The sequence below is a fragment of the Hyperolius riggenbachi genome, chromosome 6 (genome assembly GCF_040937935.1).
Source record: "Hyperolius riggenbachi isolate aHypRig1 chromosome 6, aHypRig1.pri, whole genome shotgun sequence".
In the NCBI taxonomy this organism is placed as follows: Eukaryota; Metazoa; Chordata; class Amphibia; order Anura; family Hyperoliidae; genus Hyperolius; species Hyperolius riggenbachi.
The window spans coordinates 82,319,390-82,342,517 of NC_090651.1; the positions used below are offsets into that span (position 1 = coordinate 82,319,390).

At 45.1% G+C, this 23,128-nt stretch overlaps 2 protein-coding genes across 7 annotated transcripts in view; one reads left to right on the top strand and one right to left on the bottom strand.

The window, feature by feature from the left end:
• LOC137520974 (cytochrome P450 4B1-like) overlaps positions 1-12,209 on the bottom strand; it is a 169,713-nt gene extending 157,504 nt beyond the window's left edge. For 2 of the 4 annotated variants that reach the window (XM_068239616.1, XM_068239614.1), the window contains exon 1: positions 12,029-12,209. The gene's annotated coding sequence lies outside the window, so the exon portion shown is untranslated. Of the gene's footprint in view, positions 1-11,582; positions 11,773-12,028 lie in introns of those variants that run through there. The other 2 variants (XM_068239615.1, XM_068239613.1) reach the window with 1 other exon arrangement.
• The window catches only part of LOC137520975 (cytochrome P450 4B1-like), a 69,227-nt gene that overhangs the window by 40,300 nt on the left and 5,799 nt on the right, over positions 1-23,128 (top strand). For all 3 annotated transcript variants that reach the window (XR_011021980.1, XM_068239617.1, XM_068239618.1), the window contains exons 6-10: positions 9,337-9,434; positions 11,612-11,802; positions 16,203-16,336; positions 18,575-18,639; positions 19,021-19,103. Coding sequence is in view for 2 of the 3 variants with exons in the window: in XM_068239617.1 (XP_068095718.1) it covers positions 9,337-9,434; positions 11,612-11,802; positions 16,203-16,336; positions 18,575-18,639; positions 19,021-19,103 (571 nt within the window). In the remaining variant the exon portion in view is untranslated. The remainder of the gene's footprint in view (positions 1-9,336; positions 9,435-11,611; positions 11,803-16,202; positions 16,337-18,574; positions 18,640-19,020; positions 19,104-23,128) is intronic.

Here is a 23,128-nt window from a genome sequence, read left to right on the forward strand (position 1 = left end):
CAGTCAGTTTTTGCTTATTGTAAAATCTTTCCTCTCCCTGATTTACATTCTGACATTTATCACACGGTGAAATTTTTACTGCTGGTAGGTAATGTCACTGGAAGGAGATGCTGCTTGCTTTTTTGGCAGTTGGGAACAGCTGTTATTTCCCACAATCCAACAAGGCTCCCACAATGTGATGTCATTACCATGGTCCTGACATCACACTGTGGGAGGGGATTCACCACAATATCAGCCATACAGAGCCCCCTGATGATCCGTTTGAGAAAAGGAATAGATTTCTCACGGGAAAGGGGGTATCAGCTACTGATTGGGCTAAAATTTCATTCTTGGTTATGGTTTCTCTTTAAGTTGTGGTTGTACTGGTGAGCAGGGAGGCGTATACTTTACCTAATTCCACGCTGTCCCGGTTGCCATGGTTTCCAATGCCTCTCCTTCCTCCTGTTTTCCTTGTGGTGAGATGCACTGTGGACGGCTGCAGCGGTGCTCTCTGTCATAGCAGGCCTTTGATGTCACATGAGTATGTTTATGCCTGCGTGGATGGAACAGGCGGCCTTTTTTGCCGCAATGCATGCGTCTCGCCACCAGGAAGAAAGGAGGAAGGCGAGGCACTGGAAAACATGGCAACTGGGCTTGTGTGGAATCAGGTAAATTATATGCCTTCCTGCTTCACCAACACTACAGCAACCTAAGTCACTACCCTACAACCCCTTAAACTGGCCCTGCCCTTATGAGGAGGGTCATTCTTACACAAGGTGCTCAGATGACTATGGTGTAGCACCACAGTTTTTTTCTGTTTATAAAACCTAAGAAGGCTGTTAGGCTAGGGTCACAATCCACCAGGTTCCCAACGTGGCTGGTCACAGTGGATGTGATGTACAATCCGCTGTGTCCTCCATGTAATTGTGGTGTCCGTTATAACATTTGCATTTCTATTTTCTTACAGGCATCCAATAGGCACTGTGTAATAATTTTTAACTTTTGTGTATTCTTTAAGTTTGACACCTGCAAGGTGTGAGTCCGCTGCGGTGTCGTAATTATTTAGTATTTACGCTGACATCCATAGCGCTGTACAAAGTATATAGTCTTTTCACTTAACTGTCTCTCAGAGAAGCTCAGAATCTAATCCCTACCATAGTCAAATGCAGGGCTGTGGAGTCAGTACGAAAATCTTCCAACTCCGACTCCTCAGTTTCTGAAACCACGACTCCGACTCCAACTCTGGGTACCCAAAATTGCTCAGACTCCGACTCCTTAGTCTAATACTTAACAGGGCTGTGGATTTTGAACAAAAATCATGTGACTCCGACTCCCAACTCCGACTCCACAGTTTCTGAACCCACGACTCCGACTCCGGGAGCCCAAAATTGCCCCGACTCCAACTCCGACTCCACAGCCCTGGTCAAATGTCTATGTATGCATCGTGTAGTGTATGTATCATAGTCTGGTGCCAATTTAGGGGAAAGCCAATTACCATATCGGTATGTGTTTGGGATGTGGGAGGAAACTGGGGTGCCTGGGGGAAACTCACACAGACATGGGGAAAACATAGCAACTCCGTGCAGATACTGCCCTGGTTGGGATTGGAACCAGGGACCCAGTGCTGCAAGGCAAGAGCGCTAACCACCACATCACCGTGCTGCCCTAATCTTCAGGCTCATCTCCCAGTACTTGAAGACTTTGCAGTTGTAGGGAAGCTCACAGTTGGTTAAGTTAATAATATAAATTGCAAATTATCACTCCTGATAATGGGTGGTCTATACACCAGTTTTCAAAGTATATTCTTGTGAGATCAGCGTGAGCAGTAAGTATCCAGCGATAAATTTGGTGCGCAGAGAACCGGTTTCTGGGAGGCAGTTTGAATTCTGCCATTGCATCAGTTACAGAGATCAGTTTACTGGGAGTTGTAAAATTCCTTAATCTGTACACATTATTTGCGTAAATTGAGAAGAGATCATAAAATAGTCTTGGCTAAAAGTTGGGTTTGTTTAAAATATCTATCAGCTAGCTATGTGGTGTTAGATTGCAATTTTAATTTAAAGGGAACCCGTGGTGAGAGATGTATGGAGGCTGACATATTTATTTGCTTTTAAACAATGCACATTGCCTGACTGTCCTGCTGATCTACTGCCTCTTATACATTTAGCCATAGACCATGGACAAGTATGCAGCAGATCAGGTGTTTCTGACAAAAATCTGACAAGATTAGCTGCATGCTTATTTCAGCTCCTTGTGTGTCCTGCCTTGTATGTTAACCCATTTATCTATTGTGCAGCGCTACATAATGTGTTGGCAGTTGGCACTTTGTAAATACAATAAACAATAATACGTTTTCAAGTATTGTATCAAAAAATGAATACACATTACATTGAGTCAAAATAAAACAAAAACCCCATCTGGCGTCTTTTGTTTTTAAATGATATGCTCTCCAGTCCACCATGGAAAGTAGCTGAGTTGCTTAAAAAACAGAGCTCTTTTGCAGGATGTTGGAGATTTGATCTTTAAGGTTATACGTAAATGGGTGCATATGAACCCATGGGTGTATGTTTTAGGTAAATCACCCCCAGGTCTTAAAACTTATACTTGTAAAATGGTAATGCATATTTTAACGGCAGCACGAATGCAGATATCAGCCAAATGGAAGGGCAGCGAGCCCCCCAGTTTGGATGAGGTCACACAATGTATACGTTGGATTCGACTAATGGAATATCTGTCCTCTTTGATTAATGAGACATCAGACCAATTTCTTAAAGAGAACCTGAGGTGAGATTTAATTATATTAGTGGGGCACAGAGGCTGGTTGTGCACACTATCACCAGCCTCTGTTGCCCTATGGTGTGCACCCAGGACCCCCCTGCGATCTGCTGTCCCCTCCGCCGTGCTAGCGACACGCAGCGTGTCGCCAGCACAATGTTTACCTATGCAGTGTCAGTTAGCGCCACTCCCCCGCCTCCTCTGTATCGGCGCTACCCGCCTGCGTCCCTTCCCTCCCGCTGATTGGAGGGAAGGGACGCGGGCGGGTAGCGCCGATACAGAGAAGGCGGGGGAGCGGCGCTGACAGACACGCATAGGTAAACATTGTGCTGGCGACACGCTGTGTGTCGCTAGCACGGCGGAGGGGACAGCAGATCGCAGGGGGGTCCTGGGGGCACACCATAGGGCAACAGAGTTCCAGATAGGAGTCGGCACACCATCTGTTTATCCCCGGGTGCCTGACAAAGTGGCAAAGGCCATGCCACATCAGTACAAATGTTCAAAGGATTGTCCGCACACCGTTCTTAATAGCACATACTTTATTGTGCCAGTCTCCACAAAATGGTCCAACAATTGTTTCGGGGCCACGCATAGTCCCCCTTTATCAAGGCATGTGGTTACAAGGCATTTTCAACATCATTCACTTTTTATATCAAAAACCCCCAAAATACCCCACCCCACACAAGTGACCTCACGACAGACATCACATTGATTGACAGCGGTAAACAATGAACACTTCCCATCCATTACTTGTAATCAAAAAGGATATTCAGGTTTCCAATATAACCAGTGTACTCAGTACTACTGGAGCCATGGATCTTACCATCCAGATCTGCCCACACTGTCCCGGGTGCCATCAGCTATCCATTGTGCCACGGAGGTTTGAATCCAGCACCGCCCACCCGGCCGTTATGTTCACAGGTTCACGGTCTCCTCGTTAGCTGAGGATGGCTAGTTCCTCCTCCGTTCGTTGCCGAGGTGCGGGGATGTGGGCGGGGCCCAATGCCCACGTTCACTCCCAGCTAACGTCTCAGCATACATCCGCCGCTCGCTAACATGCCCCGCCTCCGTGCACGTGTCCTAACACGTGCACAGAGTAGCCAACCACAGTGTCGCCGTCATGCGTACCAAAGGACGCATCATGCGTTCCACCCAGACGTTGCCAGCCATGAGGACGCATGCGCAATGCGTACAATATGACGCAAGCGCTACGTCACCACATGTCCGTCCACTAAGGGGGTAGCTCCACCAAGCATTCAGTTGCCATGGTGACCCCCACAGGAAACGGCGCCTTCAATGCTCTATGCGATCACCTAGGCTATTGCCATGGCGACCACCAACCAATAGTATATGGCATACATGTTGTTCCCTTATGGACAACCTGGCATCGTGCGGCAATACTGTATTCATACAATGTTACACCGATGAAAGCAAACAAAACTCACCACCTGCGGTCAGCTGGGCAGACATTGATGAGGATCTCTGTAGGCTGGGGAGCACATGAAGGGGGGTACAAGGGAAGGAAGAGTGGACACGAGATGGGAAAACAATTACTTGGGGAAGACACGTAAGGAAGGTAGGACAATCCGGGAAGGAAGGACAGGGATTCAAACTCCCACATAAATGTAGCTCCCATAAATTCAGACCTGTAACAAATAAATAAATAAGAAATAAACCTCACCACCTCCTCCATTTCAAAATGATGAAACGAAAAAGTGCAATTAAAAAAATGTAATTAAAAAAAACATTTCTACATCCTCTAAAAATAATTATTGGTTACTCAATCTGACATATATCATCTCTCTTTCAGAAAACAGGACAGTGGGTTATTGCTGTTAAGTCCTTTAGGGGACAGGGTACCCATTTCATAAATCCAGAAGGCCTCTCGTTGCAAGAGTCTCTTTTCCCAGTCCCCACCACGTTTCGGCTTTTTGACCTGTTCAATAACAACCCCTCTAATTTGATGGGCCCTATGATTGTTCTCTACACAATGTATGGCTACAGGTTTGGTGTAATCTAAATTTTCATTCTTTTTCCCTTGCTGCCCATGCCACCCTAATGTCACTGCGATGGCGTTTGAAATCTTTTTTTAAAAGGGTTTATGGTTTGGCCTATATATGCCAATCCGCATGGGCATTTCAGCATATATATACAGTGGTCGGTATTGCAGTTATAATACCCGTTCATCACATATTTCTTACCGCTGTTGGGATTCAAAAACTCTGATATATGTCAGATTGAGTAACCAATAATTCTTTTTACAGGATGTAGAAATGTTTTTTTTAATTACATTTTTTTAATTGCACTTTTTCGTTTCATCATTTTGAAATGGCGGAGGTGGTGAGGTTTATTTCTTATTTATTTATTTGTTACAGGTCTGAATTTATGGGAGCTACATTTATGTGGGAGTTTGAATCCCTGTGCTTCCTTCCCGGATTGTCCTACCTTCCTTACGTGTCTTCCCCAAGTAATTGTTTTCCCATCTCGTGTCCACTCTTCCTTCCCTTGTACCCCCCTTCATGTGCTCCCCAGCCTACAGAGATCCTCATCAATGTCTGCCCAGCTGACCGCAGGTGGTGAGTTTTGTTTGCTTTCATCGGTGTAACATTGTATGAATACAGTATTGCCGCACGATGCCAGGTTGTCCATAAGGGAACAACATGTATGCCATATACTATTGGTTGGTGGTCGCCATGGCAATAGCCTAGGTGATCGCATAGAGCATTGAAGGCGCCGTTTCCTGTGGGGGTCACCATGGCAACTGAATGCTTGGTGGAGCTACCCCCTTAGTGGACGGACATGTGGTGACGTAGCGCTTGCGTCATATTGTACGCATTGCGCATGCGTCCTCATGGCTGGCAACGTCCGGGTGGAACGCATGATGCATCCTTTGATACGCATGACGGCGACACTGTGATTGGCTACTCTGTGCACGTGTTAGGACACGTGCACGGAGGCGGGGCATGGTAGCGAGCGGCGGATGTATGCTGAGACGTTAGCTGGGAGTGAACGTGGGCATTGGGCCCCGCCCACGTCCCCGCACCTCGGCAACGAACAGAGGAGGAACTAGCCATCCTCAGCCAACGAGGAGACCGTGAACCTGTGAACATAACGGCCGGGTGGGCGGTGCTGGATTCAAACCTCCGTGGCACAATGGATAGCTGATGGCACCCGGGACAGTGTGGGCAGATCTGGATGGTAAGATCCATGGCTCCAGTAGTACTGAGTACACTGGTTATATTGGAAACCAGAATATCCTTTTTGATTACAAGTAATGGATGGGAAGTGTTCATTGTTTACCGCTGTCAATCAATGTGATGTCTGTCGTGAGGTCACTTGTGTGGGGTGGGGTATTTTGGGGGGTTTTGATATAAAAAGTGAATGATGTTGAAATGCCTTGTAACCACATGCCTTGATAAAGGGGGACCCTGCGTGGCCCCGAAACAATTGTTGGACCATTTTGTGGAGACTGGCACAATAAAGTATGTGCTATTAAGAACGGTGTGCTGACAATCCTTTGAACATAGGGCAACAGAGGCTGGTGATAGTGTGCACAACCAGCCTCTGTGCCCCACTAATATAATTAAATCCCACCTCGGGTTCTCTTTAAGGTCTGGGACTATTGGAATATTAATCACAAACTCCCACCTGAAGTATAATTTTGCTGGGTATGCCTGATCTGGGTTTTTGGTTACGGGGTATTTGACGTCCCTTTAAAGTGTTGCACCGTATGGGGAATACATTTTTTGGGGGGGAGGAATTATCGTAGAGTTAACATTATGCTCATGTTGTTTTCTCAGTAGTATTTCTATTTTTTGGGAAACAAATGATCACTTTTGCCCTTCTTCTTATTGGCTAACCTTCTGTATTATATTTTAGACGTTCTAGTTCAGGGGTCCCCAAACGTTTTGGGTTGAGGGCCAGGTCAACATACTTTAGACTGTTGGGGGGCCGGAGTATACATAAAATGATGTAGAAGTATTTGCGGCCCAGACAGTAAAGCATACCCAGGTGACAACCTGCAGTCCAATTGGACAGCAGTGTCACCTGATGTGGAATTTGATTGGAAACCAGCAAATTACTGTTTTCTGGCTTCCATGTGGATGGGTGGTGCCAGTACAGCTATTTTGCTATTTTATATGTGGATCACCAATACGTAAAGATGAAAGATGTAGCTGATCGCATCTATAAGTAATACATTTTGTGTGTGTGTGTGTGGGGGGGGGGGGGGGGCGGTAAAAAAGCTCAGGGGGCCACATTCGGCCCGTGGGCCTTAGTTTGAGGATGACTGTTCTAGTTGCTAATTTAGCATGATGATGATTTTTGTTTTTCTATCTTACTTGATATGTTATTGTGATTTTCATCTTGTGCTGTGATCCTTTCAATAGAAATTGAGTTACAAAAACAAAACAAAAGCAGAGCTCTTGATAACCTATCTGGTGCCCTACTGGTTGTGTATACTGTAGCGATTGGTTGAAAGGGGTGTTAACATAGGGTATTATGGTTCAGACAGTTTTCTGGACATTGAAAGGGAAGTGAGTTTTCTGTAGTGAAATAGGGGTTTACTATGTTGAACATATTGGAATATTTCGTTAGAATATAGGGGACCACCTTCAGTGTAGGGTGGATATTAAACAGGAACTTTAATCCAGGATTGAACTTCATCCCAATCAGTAGCTGATACCCCCTTTCCCACGAGAAATCTTTACCTTTTCTGGAATAGTGCAATCTAGGGGGGGTCTGTATGACTGATATTGTGGTGAAACCCCTCCCACAGTGTGATGTCATGGTCCTGGCAGTTTGCTGTCTGTGAATGTCGTTGCATTGTGGGAAATAACTAGTCACTGTAATAGACTGCAGAGAAGCCGCCGGGCAGACTGGCGGCAAGGCGGCTGACTCCGCGTCCAGTGCGGCGGTTTGCACGCAGCAGCGTTCGTCTGAGGTGGCTGGGCCTGTTAGTGCACACAGACTGAGGAATACGCGCGCGCGTGCTGAGAGGCAGAACCTTTATGCCAAACGAGGAGGGATCAGCTGACCACGTTGGTCAGCTGATCTCAGTACTAGTGGCCATTGGTTGATCAGCGGTGGGTGGTGCCAGAGAGCGCCGCTCTATATATACACCTATTGCTGGTCAGTCTCAAGTTGTCTGCCGTTGCGAACACTTACGTGAAAGCACTCAGACCATAGTCAGATCCCACACTGTGTTTGAACCAGGAGGACCTGGGAATTCACACTGAGCCAGATTACTTCTGTATTACTATTGTGTTATACTTCAGACTAGTTCCAGGGTGTTAAGACCACGGACCTCACACCCAAGACTAGGGATACTGTGTTACCATCATATTATACTTCAGACTAGTTCCAGGGTGTTGAGACCACGGATCTCACACCCAAGACTAGGCATTGTTTGATATCTGTTATGACCTATTGCATTCCTGACTATCCCTCTGCTTTCTGATTCGGTACCTACGCATATCTGATATCCTGTTGCCAATCCTGCCTGCCCCTGGTTACCGAATCGGCCTTCTGTCTCTGTACCTTATCTGCCCGTGTGTTGCCGACCTGGCCTGCCCGACCTTGAGAGCTATCCCTCTCCATTGAGAGATTAGTCTCCAGACCTGCTAGTGACGCCCACCTTCTAAGTCTCACTCGGTCTCAGGGCCTTCCTGTCATTCAGCCTGGGGCTCCACCCCTTTGGACATCTCAGGCTGCTAAAGTCTTTGCATTTATCAGAGGGAGGTAACTCCCATACGGCCAAGGACCGCCTGTTCCTCGGGTGGTCTCACTCAAAGTCATTACTTTTGCACCAAACACTCACATTACATAGGTGTCCAGAGGTTAGTGATGCTTGTATTATTGGTGATTCTGCAGATCATCAATAATCAGGTATATATCTGTATTCTTGGTGATACTGCAGATCATCAATAATCAGATTCTCTCTGTGTGCTGACACCGATCGTTACAGTCACTCAAGCAATATCGCCCTCTGTGCACAGAACTTTCTGAACAGGTCACCTGGCAGAACGAAAGGAGTCACCGCCAGTGATAAATTTCAGAATGTAAATCAGGAAGAGGAAAGACTTTAGACTGGGAAACCACTGAATCTTTAAATGAATATTGTAAACAATAAGCAATTTTATTCATTATGTTTTCTTGACTACGGTTCCTCTTAAGTAGTAGTCCTAGTCTAGGCTATATCTCAAGAAGGAGCATAGTTTTGAGTACAGATGAGGACCTTCATTTTCTGGTGTTTGTTGAGGAAGAGTCACATTGTTGGTGTACATGTGATGAAAAACCCTTAATTTGTGATTTGGACGTACATGTTATAGGTAGTAAACACTGTATACATGGTTGGTGAATAGTAATGACTAATTGGGTCCAGTGCGTTTTGCTTTCTAAGATATGTTTTTGGGTGAGTTCAGGAATGGGCCTGGCAGGCTGATGTTTGTCAGAATCATTAAGTAACACCTCAGCACACCACGATCTTTAGACTTTGTAGGGAAGAGAAAAGACAACATTCAAGTTAATAAGTGTTTTTTTTTTTTTTATCTTCACACGTGACTTTTCTATGATCTTTCACAGATAAGGTGATCCAGCAAAGGAAAGTCTCCATGAAAGAAGAGTCAGAGCTGGAGAGGATGAAACATTTAGACTTCCTTGACATATTGTTGTGTGCTAAGGTTGGTTCCTATATAGTGCTGGTTGTCAGTAAGTAGAGAAGAGGCAATCCTAATGCCAACATAGGTCATAAACAGATTTTCAGATCTCCGTTGTCATACTGAGGTTGGGTTAAGCTGAAAGTGTTCCTTACAGAGTTTTCACTCAATTCAAGTAATTGATAGCAGTACTCAAAAAACAAAAACAATGGATTAATAGATTGCTCAAGGATTTACAAAGTGCCCAGCAATGGTTTGTGTTCAGAAGTCAATAAAATCCAGCTAACCTACTTTTTGGTTTGGTACTGCTTCACGTACAAAACTATTCTATCTCTAATTCAGTCAAAATGCCCATCAAATCTGATCAGTGTCTTCAATTCTGCCCTAAGTGCCAAATGGAAATTTTCTGTTGATTTTCAGGGGAGAAAGATTTCAGGCAGATTGGACCATTTTGTTCCAATCTACCTACCCATGACATCCTCCTGGCCCTCTCCGGCCAGCAGTGGCGACCCCCCCCCCCCCCCTCCCCAAAGCTGGCTAGTCGCTGAGAGTCGGTTGCTAATACACGTGTGGCCCCAAGCCGCTTGTGTTCCCGTGCGCGGGAGCGTTCTGTGCATCCGCAGTATGTGAAAATCGCTACTGCGCCTGTGCAGAATAACGGTGTAACGATTGGTGTTAGCAAGAACAAAGTTTCTGATTATTAGGTGATCTGTAGTATCACCTATAATACAGATATATACCTGATTATATGATGATCTGCAGAATCGCCAATAAAACAGATATATATAGATACTGATGTGTTAGCTAAGCAATGCTAATATACCTGTAACGATTGGTGTTAGCAAGAACAAAGTTTCTGAGTATCAGGTGATCTGCAGTATCACCTATAATACAAATATATACCTGATTATATGATGATCTGCAGAATCACCAATAATACAGATATATAGATACAGATGTGTTAGCTTAGCCAGAGTCATACACAGATAATCAAGCAATAATAACAGTAGTAATAATAATTCCTAGTATTGTGTGAAATCCCTGGTTTCCTCCCCCCAGATCAAAGCACACCGGAACTATCTAAGGTCTGAGCGCTAACACGAAGTATTCACGACAGCAGATAAATTGCAAGTGAAGCCGAGAGGCTTAAGAAACGGAGGAGACCCTCAAGGCACGCCCAGCAGCCTCAGCCAATCAGGAGAGGCTAGCGTGCCCTCTGACGTCAGCCGACCAGCCGGTCAGCTGACGCGCCTCCTCTTAGCATAAAGATCCTGACGATGAGCGCGCACACGCCAATGTGCCCTGGAGAACAGCAGAGACCCGCGTCCTCGGCGTACTAGACGCCTGGGACACGGAAAACCTGGCAGGCAGGGACCCAGCAATGCCTGCGGTGGACCCACCGTCCACCGCAGCCGACAAACGCTGACTGCCCACGCCTGTCCTTGGCGTGCTAGACGCCCGAGGCGCAGGGACACTGACAGGCAGGGAACCAGAAGCAGCTGCGGTGGTACTGCTATCCACCGCAGCTGATAAGTTACTATTCATTACAAACGGTAGCTTGATCAGAGTGTGTGCAGCTCGGGGCCTAACATTCGCTGTAGTCGTCGACTCTCGGCGAACAAGCTTTACAAGGGTAGCTGCTGCTGGCCGGATGGGACCAGGAGGAGGTTGTGGGCACAGGAAGAGTCCAGGGGGCTGGAAGAAGCCCCAGGTAAGTTAAAAATAATTTTTATGTATGGCTTATAGGACATCTGAGGTGAAAATAAACTGATGAGAAAAACAATTGTATCCATCCTCCTTCTCCTAAAAATGACTTTCTTTAGATAACCCACAGTTTTATTTTGCAGATTTATTGCAGGATTTGCATCAGCTGTAACAAACAAATGTTTTTCTTACTAGGTTATTATGCTGTTGCATATCTTTTAGAGCAGAGGAGCAGTTCTGAGTTCAGGTCCACTTTACCCTATGATGGTACCTCCAGATTGAACTGGTGGAGAAGCTCAGAGTTTTGCAGATGTTTCAGTATATCAGACCAATACATTGAGCTTGTTGGGGGGGAGGAGACTTGTTATAGTTGCTGCCTTTGGGGCAGCAAATCTATTCTTGTGGGGAGATGTAACGTGGCACTACTAGCAGTGTTCCTCATCAGACCTTAATATACATAATACCAACCTATACTTTTTGCTGAATTCTTTGTGCAGGATGAAAACGGCCAAGGCCTGTCTGATGAGGACCTGCGTGCTGAGGTGGACACTTTCATGTTTGAAGGACATGACACAACCGCCAGCGGCATCTCTTGGATCTTGTACTGCATGGCCAAATATCCAGAACACCAGCAGAAATGCCGGGAGGAGATTCAAGAGCTTCTGGGGAACAGAGAAACCATGGAATGGTGAGAAGTTATAAAGGCTGATATACCAAAGAATACTGAGCTATATTAAGACATAGGGTTACTGAAAAGCTAGATAACCAACATTGTTTTTATATTTTATATAATAATAATTTATATAATAATACAATGCAGGCTATCCTTAATTACTTAAAGAGGAACTTTGACAAATGATTGAATTTCATTCGAATCAGTAGCTGATACCCCCTTTCCCATGATAAATCTTTACCTTTTCTCGAATAGATCATCAGGGACATCTGTATGGCTGATATTGTGGTAAAACCCCTCTCACCGTGTGATGTCAGGACCCAGGTCCTGACAGTTTTCTGTCTGTGAGCCTTGATGCATTGTGGGAAATAACCGCTGTTTCCAACTGCCAAGTAACCAATATCATCTTCTGTGCATATGTATAGCTGTAAAAAAGAAACTTTTTAGCCTATCGTATTGTTAGGGGGTGTGGTTATTGATAATGGCAATTGGTGCTGTCTTTTTTCATGTCTGCCAGTAGTAAAAAATGATTACATGCAAGCTGATTGTGGATCAAACAACATGAACAAATTAGATGGCGAATATCAATCATTTCTTGATCTATCTTCTATTTTTTAACTTCTCACTTTGCAATGTATTGATCTATTATCCCCCTTTCCGCTAAAGTTCCTCTTTAAATATAAATTCTGACTTCAGGGGTATGCACATTACAGTAGCTCAAGCTCTAATTTACAAACCAATCAGCAATCCCCACAGTGATGGAACTTTAGCTGAGGGTTGAATACATGATGTTCTCCAGTGTTCTGTACCTTTAGTAAATCAGCCTGATCCTGTGAGTTCTCATTTTTTATGTCCGCTTAATAGCATCTTGACCTTTTTATGCTAGGATTTAAAGAAACCGAGGTACAAATAAAATGATGATGAGATAATCAGTTATATATACGGTATCCTCCTACTCCTAAAAAACACTTACTTGAATCCCCTAACCTTATTTTCTGTGTATTCGCTAGAAAAAAAGTAGGTTTAATGTTTTATTGCTTCAACTAAATGATACAGGCTTTCACACTATCGGTAAGAGAGTTCAAAGCCAAAATATATGAACTATTGACCTTTTTATCTCTACGATGGACTCGGAAGCTGTTCTCTTACAAGAAAGAGTTTTATGGCTGTAATTCCTTATCAGTGAGGGTTATGCTGTAGTCCGACTAGTTCCCGACTGGAGAGAAACTGTTGCTTGCATACCAGTTGTTTAACTCTTTCGGGCAGAAAAAGAGGAAAAGAAACACAGCCAAGTTACTGTATTTATATGCTGGTCCTGTATTTACACTTGTCTGTCTCATCATGTCACCTCGGTACGCTTTAAGGCAGCTACCTATGATAAGCAAGGGAAATAAGTGTGAAGTGACAGCTGGTCCAGCCAGCAAACTTGCAGTGTGGGTTTGGCGGGCGTTTGCAGGTTTAAAGAGGCACTTAAGCCAAACGTTTTTTTTTTAAAACTGATAGTGTGCACAATAGAGAATGCTGATGGGAGTCTTACCGCAGTGTTTGTATTGTTATCTAGTCCTCTGTTTCCCAGAAATCCTCCCTGACAGCCAGCCCTGACGGCGAATGTCCCAGGATTATAAACACAATCAATCTTCCCTCCCTCGCTGGGTCCTCCTGCCGCCGGCGCCGCTCACTATACTATACTGTGCTGTGAAAGTGCCTGCGAATAAGAAACGCGCGCGTGCATGGAGCAGGCACGGCGCGAGTTACATTGAATAAAAGCGTGCACTGTGCAAATGTATAAATAAGTTGTCCTGCACTCATTATTTAGTCCTGTGCCCTGCCCTCCATTGCTCCATGCTCGTGCACTCTAACAAACAAGTCAGTGCACGAGCGAGCTTAATTAGTAGGCAGGAGATGCAGGAAGCTAAGAAGCGCTGGCTGACCTGGAATTAGTTCCGGCCAGCAGCGCCATTTTGAATAAATTAAAAATATTACTCCTGCCGGTAGCAACCGAACTAAAGGCTCCGCAGCGGCGTTAAAACAGGCAAAATTGCAGGGATAGGACAAAGGAATAAGGTAATGTCCTTATATAGAAAAAAGATCTTGGATTAAGGTTCACTTTAAGGAGGGTGAAGTCTAAGGTGACAGGACATCTGTGCCTATACGCTCCTGGGATGTAAATCCGGGCCTGCTTTAAGTGCTTGTTGAACTAGTCCAAAGTGAAATACTGGCACTAGATGATTAAAGCGGAACGAAACCAAACTTTTTTTTAATTAAAAATATTTAGTTGCACCATTCTGACACATACAAAGATAAACACTCCTTCAAACCTATGATCATTTCAGTGCATGCTTTTCACCCTTCTCTTTCATTGCATAGGGTTATACTGGGGGCAGCCATTAGCAATTCCTCCATTGCCGGACACCATCTACTCCACCAGTTTGCCGGTAAAATCCCGGCAATTTGAAAGGAAGGGAGGGGTTCCTCCAATAAAAGTAAAATATTTGATATTTGTCATCATGCAGCTGAAAAAAGGCTGCTATTTATTATTATAATTTAGAAAATCGATTTTATTTCTGAAATCTTGTATTTTTTAATTTGGGTCCACTGTAAGATGTAAGCGAAACTGTACTTTTCCCAGGCTTCAAGGTAACGCCAAAAACCAAAAGTCTAAAATGAAACTACAGCTAGAATGCTTGCTTGCTTGATTTTTTTTTTTTTTTTTTTTTTTTTATCCGGTGTAGGTTTTTTGTTGCTTATGTGTCTAAAATGGAAGGCATTTCCCCTCAGGTATTGGTACTGTTCATCCTGTCACCAGGACAATTGGCTCTGCCCCCCAACCCGGCCCCACATCTTCCCCTCCCCCCCCCATCCTGGCCTCTGACCCAGCCTGTGTGTGTGTTTATTTTATGAAACAGAGTTGAGATGAACTTTGACTTCTTTATGGAATGTACTGCAAATGGGGTTTATAAACTATTAAGTTGGAATTATCTCATTCAGTTCAAAGTAAACATAATATTGTAGCTATAAGGTATCTTCTTGCATTGACATCCCTCCTCAAGTCCAAGCCAGGGAGCTCATTTGCCAGGGGTCATATAATAAATGAGTAAAACCATGTTCCCCAAATCTAGCCATGCTCCTCTCTATAGCCATGTCCCCAATGCAGAACCGCACAGGAAAGCTGGTGGTGCTGTAGCTACCAGTTTTGTTATGTACTGCAGTCTCTCTTCCTCAGAGGCGTAGCTAGGTCTTTCAGTGCCCGGTGACAAATACAGTTTTTGCACCACCTGGGCACTCCTGCGGCTCACAGGTAGCATATTACGAGTGAGTATATTTTTTTGCCAAAACTATTAGCAATAAGTGGACGCTGAACTAACTCAATAATGAATCTGTGGGGCCAAATGACATATGCGGAGCATTGGATCTTGGGCAAAAAAAATAAGTGCACTAAAAGCAGGTACTTTATCAATGATGAGGAGAGGAGGGCTGCAGGAAGGCGGGGGGTAAATAAGGAGTGGGCAGAGAGCAGGAGAGAAGATCTGCAGCTTCTTTATTCTTTCAAAAGTGCTGCAGGGACTGGGTGGCATTGGTGGATGGTACGGTCTGATCCAGCGCCCCCCCCCCCAGATGCTTCGCTTGGGGACAGATGTCCCCCCTTTCTACGTCTCTGCTTTTCCCCCACAGCATGCTCAGAGAATTGAATGTGCACAAAAGCAAATGCATTCCATTCTCTGATCTCAACACAATTGAGTTGGAAAAATGACAAGTTCATTTTCATAGTTTAGTTCTTTGTGGACCCGTCTGCTAAAGGATAACTGACTGCCTGGAATCACAACCCTGTTCATGGAAAACTGACGATTCAGGTACAGATAAACATAAGTGAGATGAACAGATGAATAATTTATTAACTTCTTAGATTCCTTAAAGTTCCAGCAAGAAGAATCTTGCCCGTGATCTCAGCGCATTTCCTTGCTGCAGTGCGATATATCTGTAGTCACAGGTACATGGTTGGCACTAATTGCTTGACCTATAGATATTACTGTATTCCACTCCCCGTGAATGTGCTTTCATATAGAGGTTCACAGATATGTAGTAGATAGGAGATAAGGCTTCAAGGGTACCCTTTTGGTCTCTGAGGAAGTGGTAATACCGTGAAACTGCTGTAAGGCCAGTAGCTTCACCTGTACTTTGCATGGTATGCCGGTACTGTTACCATATATATACACACATATAAGCCGACCCGTGAATAAGCCAAGGGACCCACTTTTCCCCAGAAACCAGGAAGAGGTGATTGACTCGCCTATAATCCCCCTCCCCAGTATAGCCCTCCACTGTAGCCAGATGTAGCCAAATGGCCTTGGCCTTGTGGTCCTTGAAGTTAATGATATTTTTATGACCTCATTATCATATTCATATTCTGTTCACAGGGAAGATCTTGGCAAGATTCCTTACACCACTATGTGTATCAAGGAAAGCCTGCGCTTGTACCCACCAGTGCCTGCGGTTGGCCGAACTCTTAATAAGCCGGTGACATTCTTTGATGGGCGCTCAGTACCAGCAGGTAAAGGCTGTGCCTTTTATTGTATGTGCTAGAGTCACACCTCATTCATGTTGGCATTTTTCTAGCTGGTCTGAAAAGCTATGAAAATGCCTGGAGAATGTTACCAATGGAAAACCTAGAGTCAGTACAGCTAGGCAGTCATTAACCACATTATCTTGTTTTCGCATAAGCAGAATGCAGCTGAAGACAGCATTTTACAGCCAGCAAATGTTTAAATAATACTGGTTAATGGGAACTCAATGTGAGAGTGATTTGGAGGCTGCCATATTTATTTCCTTTTAAACAATACTAGTTGCCTGGCAGTTGATCCTCTGGCATCAGTAGTGTCTGAGTCACAGCCCTAAAACAAGCATGTAGCTTGTGAGTCAAACCGGAGTCAGAGCACCTGGTCTGCATGCTTGTTCAGTGTCTGTGGCTAAAAGTATTACAAACACTGGATCTGAGGGGGAGGAGTGTTTAGAAGGAAATAAACATGGCAGCCTCCATATCACTCACCTCAGGTTCCCTTTAAATAGCTTGTTTTTTTCTGATAATTTTATGACTTCCAGGAAGCCCCATGATCACTTAGCCTCCTATGATCAGTGAGCCCCACTAGCCATTACTCTTATTTAAAAACTTGGGGTTTTTAAAGCAGTTATTCAGCAACAATTACACTAGGGGCCCAGGTAAGTCAACCCTAAGTGCTCATTTATACAGGCATTTCTCTGGATGGTATAATGGAAATGGAAATCCATGGTAACATTGAAGTTCATTTAGTTTCATAGCGGCCTGGTGGGGGAAAAGTAATTAACACCGCTGGGAGTCCGGGACTTGTGCAGGAGCAGGTTGGTGGTTAATGTTACACAATACCAGACAGTGGCCATTGACTGGCTGAGTCACCCGAAACGAAAGTGAATGAACGGAAGAAGCCCCAGGTAAGTTAAACTAGCTTTTTTTTTTCAATTACTTTAGGTTTCCGTTAATTATGCTGGTTTCAGCATCAGGAGAGAGAGGGAGGGACAGAGAGAGAACGTTGTGTATGGGTATGTAACCCACCCTTCCAGTGATATTTAGCCTATTATTATTATTATTATTTATTAGATTTATATAGCGCCAACATATTACGCAGCGCTGTACAATAAATAGGGTTACAGACAATGATAACAGGGGTGACAGAACAATACAGGTAATAGATAATAGATACAACAATGCAGGTAATAGCAAAAAGATACACAACACAATGCAGACAGTAGTACAATGCCAGATCATAAACTGGAGTGGTAGTGGTAAAAAGTTCCAAATTCTGGGTAAAGTGCACACAGTCAAGTATGATACACAAGGGGAGAGGGCCCTGCCAAAGGCTTACAATCTAGAGGGAGGAGTTGGTTACACAAAAGGAGGGGGTGCAGCAAGAAGTTATTGGCAGAAAGGATTAGGGCAGTGTTGAGTTGATGTAGGCCTCCTTGAAGAAGTGAGTTTTGAGTGCTTTTTTGAAGGCGTTGAAGGTGGGAGCGAGCCTGATGGGCAGTGGGAGAGAGTTCCACAGGATGGGGGCAGCTCTAGTGAAGTCCTGCAGTCGTGCATGGGAGTGCGAGATGCGTGGGGTGGTTAAGAGGAGGTTAGGAGCCTAGATGTTGACATCACATAGCCTTCTCCCCCAGAGCAGTCTGGGAGATCAGTTGCTGTTCCTTTTCAGAGGGGGGAAACATAAATTGCACAGTAATTCACCTTACCTGCAGTAAAGATGCTGGCATCTCTGATAAATTTAAAAATGTTTAATTATGGTGCGGTAAGAATTTACAGTGGGCAGATAGTGACAAAATAATTTATAAAATATTGCTGAAAAATTAGCAGTTTTATTTATAACGTACAATACAGTTTATCTTAAATAATGGCTCTCCATTTTAAACTGAGTTGAAAGAAATGGCACATCTTTGCAACCTTGCAATAAGTTATTGTGTAGTCTGGAGTACTGTTATCACAAGACTGGCCAGAAACTCCCACCATGCTACAGGATAAATTAGCTGCACATACTAGGTACTGTGGACTAATCCACTGACCTGCAGCAAAGCTGGACACTCCTATCTTCTAGTTTGTCTGAAAAACTGAGGCATGGTTATATTTATATGCCCATGGAAACAATGTAATGATGATGCTAAAATAAGGCTTGTCATAAGCCCTTGCATTATATAGGGCTGCACTGAAACCTGTCAACAAAAATGGAACTCCCCTTTTAACATTTGGTCTTATTTCCTCCAGGTACTTCCACTAGCCTGAGTGTTTATGCCCTCCACAGGAACCCCCTGGTATGGGAAAATCCAGAGGTAATACATTCTGTGTATGTTATGAACTATTGTTGTCTTGTCTATTTTTTTTTTTTTTTGCTCACTTGTCCATATTTCTATTAATCAATTAATGAATTGAATGCAGATTTGTAGATCCTGTCTGCAATAGATATTTAAATTTAAGATGGTGGTTAGTACTCTCGCCTTGCAGCGCTGGGACCCCGATTCCAATTCCAGCCAGGGCATTATCTGCAAGGAGTTTGTATGTTTGGTTTCCTCCCACATCCCAAAAACATACAGATAGGTTAATTGGCTTCACCCCAAATTGGCCTTATACTACGATACATACATTGAACAGTGTTGTGCAGAGTCTTATACAGACCTCAAATATTTCATCTGACAATGTTTTGTACTTTTCAGGTTTTTGATCCCTTCAGATTTTCTCCTGACAGATCGACCAACAGAAACTCTTATGCCTACCTACCTTTTGCTGCTGGACCCAGGTTTGTCTTTTGTGTCTCATCTCGGGCCCCGGTGACAGAAGGGGTCTTACATTGGTTACTATGTGTTGTGATACCCTGACCCTGAATATGATGGCCCAATCACAAATGATGGAGCCCCATGGCAAAATGGTGGGATCTCTCCCCAGCTTGTTTTATCCATGCCCATCCTCTGCTGAAAATAAAGGTTCAACCCTCAACCAAACCTTGGCATTTAGCTGATATCCCCTTTCCTATAAGAAATCTTAACTTTTTCTCAAATAGATCATCAGGGACATCTTTATGGCTGATATTGTGGTGAAACCCCACCCAAGTCCTGACATCACACTGTGGGAGCCTTGTTGCATTGTGGGAAATAACGGCTGTTTTCAACTGTCAAGCAACCAGTATCTCCCTCTGTGCATATGTAGAGCTAAAAAAAACCCCAACCTTTTAACCTATCGCATTGTTAGGGGATGTAAATTAAGCTGGCCACTAACGGTCCAATTTCTAGCAAAAAATCGTTCGAGCGATCAGAAATTCTGATCGGACGAAAAATCGTTCACTACACCATCAACTAACCAATCATTGTTTCCTATCTATCACAACCACCAAGAAAATCCAAATTTTCGTTCGACGAAAATTCATTCGGGCAACATTTTTTTCACTCGTTCATAATCGATTGTGTCCACCAATGGAGATTATTTACAACCAATCCGATCAGAATTTCTGATCGCTCTAACGATTTTTCGCTAGAAATTGGACCGTTAGTGTCCAGCTTAATAGATAATGGCAGTTGGTGCTGTCTAGTTTTTTTTTCTCATGTCTGCCAGTAGTAAAGTGAACCTCTGCACTAAAAATCTACTCAGCAGAACTGAAAAGGCTTGGTGTATCTTTAACAGTTTCACAGCATCAGAACTTTTCACAGCATCAGAACTGCATTTTTAGCTAAGCTCCACCCATCAAAGAAAAAATGCACCATTAGGGTCAACTTTGACCCTCTACATCACAGTCAGCAGGTACTTTGTAGCCAATCAGGCTACACTCCCTCCTGGAGCCACTCCCCCCCCCTCCTTATAAAAGGCAGGCACCGCCGGCCATTATACTCACTCGTGTGCCTGCAGTAAATGGGGAAGGGACAGCTGCTGTAGACTTTCTCATAGGGAAAGATTAGTTAGGCTCTTGTAGGCTTCTTAGCTTGCTCCTTGATTCTTATTGCTAAAATATCACCCCACAACAGCTCTTTTGAGAGCTAATCTTGTTCTTGTGATCTATTTTTTTTTTCTGTGTGTCCCACTGACACTTGTGTTGCATTGATAATTCCCTTGATAATTCATACTGTGTATGTGCCACTGCTAGGCCCAGCACATTCAGTGAATACCTGTGTGTGTGACAGGTGCACATTACCCATCACTGCATATACCTACCTGTTGTTCACTGTGCACCCACCCACCTACTTAAGCGCACGCAGTGTCACTGTGCCTGTCCGACCGCTGCCTGTCTGTGTGTGACAGGTGCACATTGTAATACCCATCACTGCATATACCTACCTGTTGTGTTCAGTGCACCCACCTACCTACATGAGCGCACGCAGTGTGATATACCACTCCGTGCATACCTGTTAACTGCACCTGTGTGACTGCACATTGTATTAGTCAAGTCAGTGCATACCTTTCACTTCATCTCCCCCCCCCCAATATGGACACAACGGACAAAGCAGGCAGAGGTAGAGGCAGACCCAGAGGAAGGCTACCAGGCAGGTCTGTGCGAATTCGTGCTGATGTGATTTTGTGCGGTCCTCGACCAAAGTACAGTGCTCAGAAGAAGGCACGTCCGATCATCTCCCAAGATTGTCAGGACGTGGTTGACTATTTAACACAGAACATCTTCCGCAGCCACCAGCGCTACTGCAAGCACCACATCCGTTGCATTTGACACTTCGCAGTAGTTAATTGGTGGGGAATTAACTGATTCACAACCATACTTGTTACAACCAGATGAAGGCGCTAAGCAAGTTACACCACCTTATATGTCTGAGTTAGGTGGCGACACTATGGACGGAATGTGTGAAGATGATGAAGTACCTGCTGTTGGTGCAGTTTTGGAGGTGTCTGAGGCAAGCGAAGCTGGGCAGGATGATTATGATGATGACAATGATACGGATCCCACGTACGTTCCCAATAGAGGAGATGAACAGGGGGACAGTTCAGAGGGGGAGTCAAAGAGGAGTAGGAGGAGACAAGTTTCTGAAAGAAGCAGGGGGAGCTCGTCGTCAGAAACAGCTGGTGGCAGTGTCCGGCGCCATGTATCGCCACCTATGTACAGCCAGCCAACATGCCCTTCAACGTCAGCTGCTGATGCCACCATAGTGCCATCACCCCAGGGGGGCTCTGCGCTTTGGACATTTTTTTAATGTGTCTGCCTCAGATTGGAGCAATGCCATCTGTTGTCTCTGCCTCCAAAAATTGAGCTGTGGAAAGGCGAAACACTCATGTAGGGACAAGTGTCTTACGAAGGCACATGGAGAAAAGGCACAAACTGCAATGAGAAGAGCACCTGAGCAAAAGCAGCACACAAAAGAAAAGCCACCCTCCTTCTCCTCTTCCTCCTTCAGGTGCAGCATCTTCAGCCGCTTTCTCCCTTGCACCTTCACAGCCACCCTCCTTCACTCCACCTCTGCCCTTGAGCGGTTCCTGCTCCTCTGCCCACAGCAGCCAGGTGTCCGTGAAGGAAATCTTTGAGCGGAAAAAGCAAATTTCTGCCAGTCACCCCCTTGCCCGGCGTCTGACAGCTGGCGTGGCGGAACTGTTAGCTCACCAGCTGTTACCATACAAGCTGGTGGACTCTGAGGCCTTCCGTATATTTGTGGCCAGGGGCGCCTCTAGGCATAGGCAGTACAGGCCATTGCCTGGAGTGCTATTGGTCCTGGGGGGCGCCATGTTGCAGAATTAAGCCCCACCCCCAAATTAAGCCACACCCCTGTGGCTGTTCTATTACTTGCTTCTGCTGAATCTACTTAGCGTAAGTTGCAGGCAGCTGACACCTCTGTGCCTTGTGCATCCTTCTTTCCTCCTTTGTGCCATCTCTGCCTCCTTCTGTGCCCTTTGTGCCTCCTTATGTCCCCTTTGCCTTTATTTGTCCCCTTGTGCTACCTCTGCCCCCCTGTTCCTCCTTTAGTCCCACTCTGCCTCCTTCTGTCCTCCTGTGCCTCCTTCTGTTTCCCTTTGTGCCTCCTTCTGTCTCCATGTGCCTCTTCAGTCCCCATGTGCCACCTCTGTCCCCTGCATCTTCCTCTGTCCCCATGTGACTCCTTCTGTCCCCCTTTGTGCCTCCTTCTGTCCCCCTTTGTGCCTCCTTCTGACCCATTGTAGAGGGTGCCAGGCCGACCAGGCATGAGTGCTGTGCAGGGAGGACCGCGGTCAACCCCCGCCAGATGTTGTGTCCCCAGATGGTGAACAGGCTTGCGGTGTCAAATAGACTCCGCATCAGTTCACTGGCCCACAGCCCGTAAGCTCACTTCTGCAGCCTTACATTACGTGTATTTTCTGGTGAAACACTGTACGCATTGCGAATTTTCTGATGAAAAGCTGCCGCATTATGATTATTTTCATGGAAGGGCGCCATGGGGGTGGGGGGGGGGCGCCACAGATTTTCTCGCCTGGAGTGAAAACATGGCTAGAGGCACCCCTGGCGGAGAGTCACACTGGAGCAGCTCTCCTGGTTGCTCTTAACAAACAGGTGGATCAGTGGCTGACCCCGCACCAGCTGGAGATCGGCAACGTGGTGTGTGACAACAGCAGCAATCTCCTTTCTGCTTTGAATTTGGGAAAGCTGACACATGTACCCTGCATGGCAAATGTGCTGAATCTAGTCATTCAAAGATTTGTGTCAAAGTACCCAGGCTTAGAGGACGTCCTGAAGCAGGCCAGAAAGTTGTGTGGGCATTTCAGGCGATCTTACAACGGCCATGGCACGCTTTGCGGACATTCAGCGGAGAAACAAGTTGCCAGTGAGACGCTTGATATGTGATAGCCCTACTCGCTGGAATT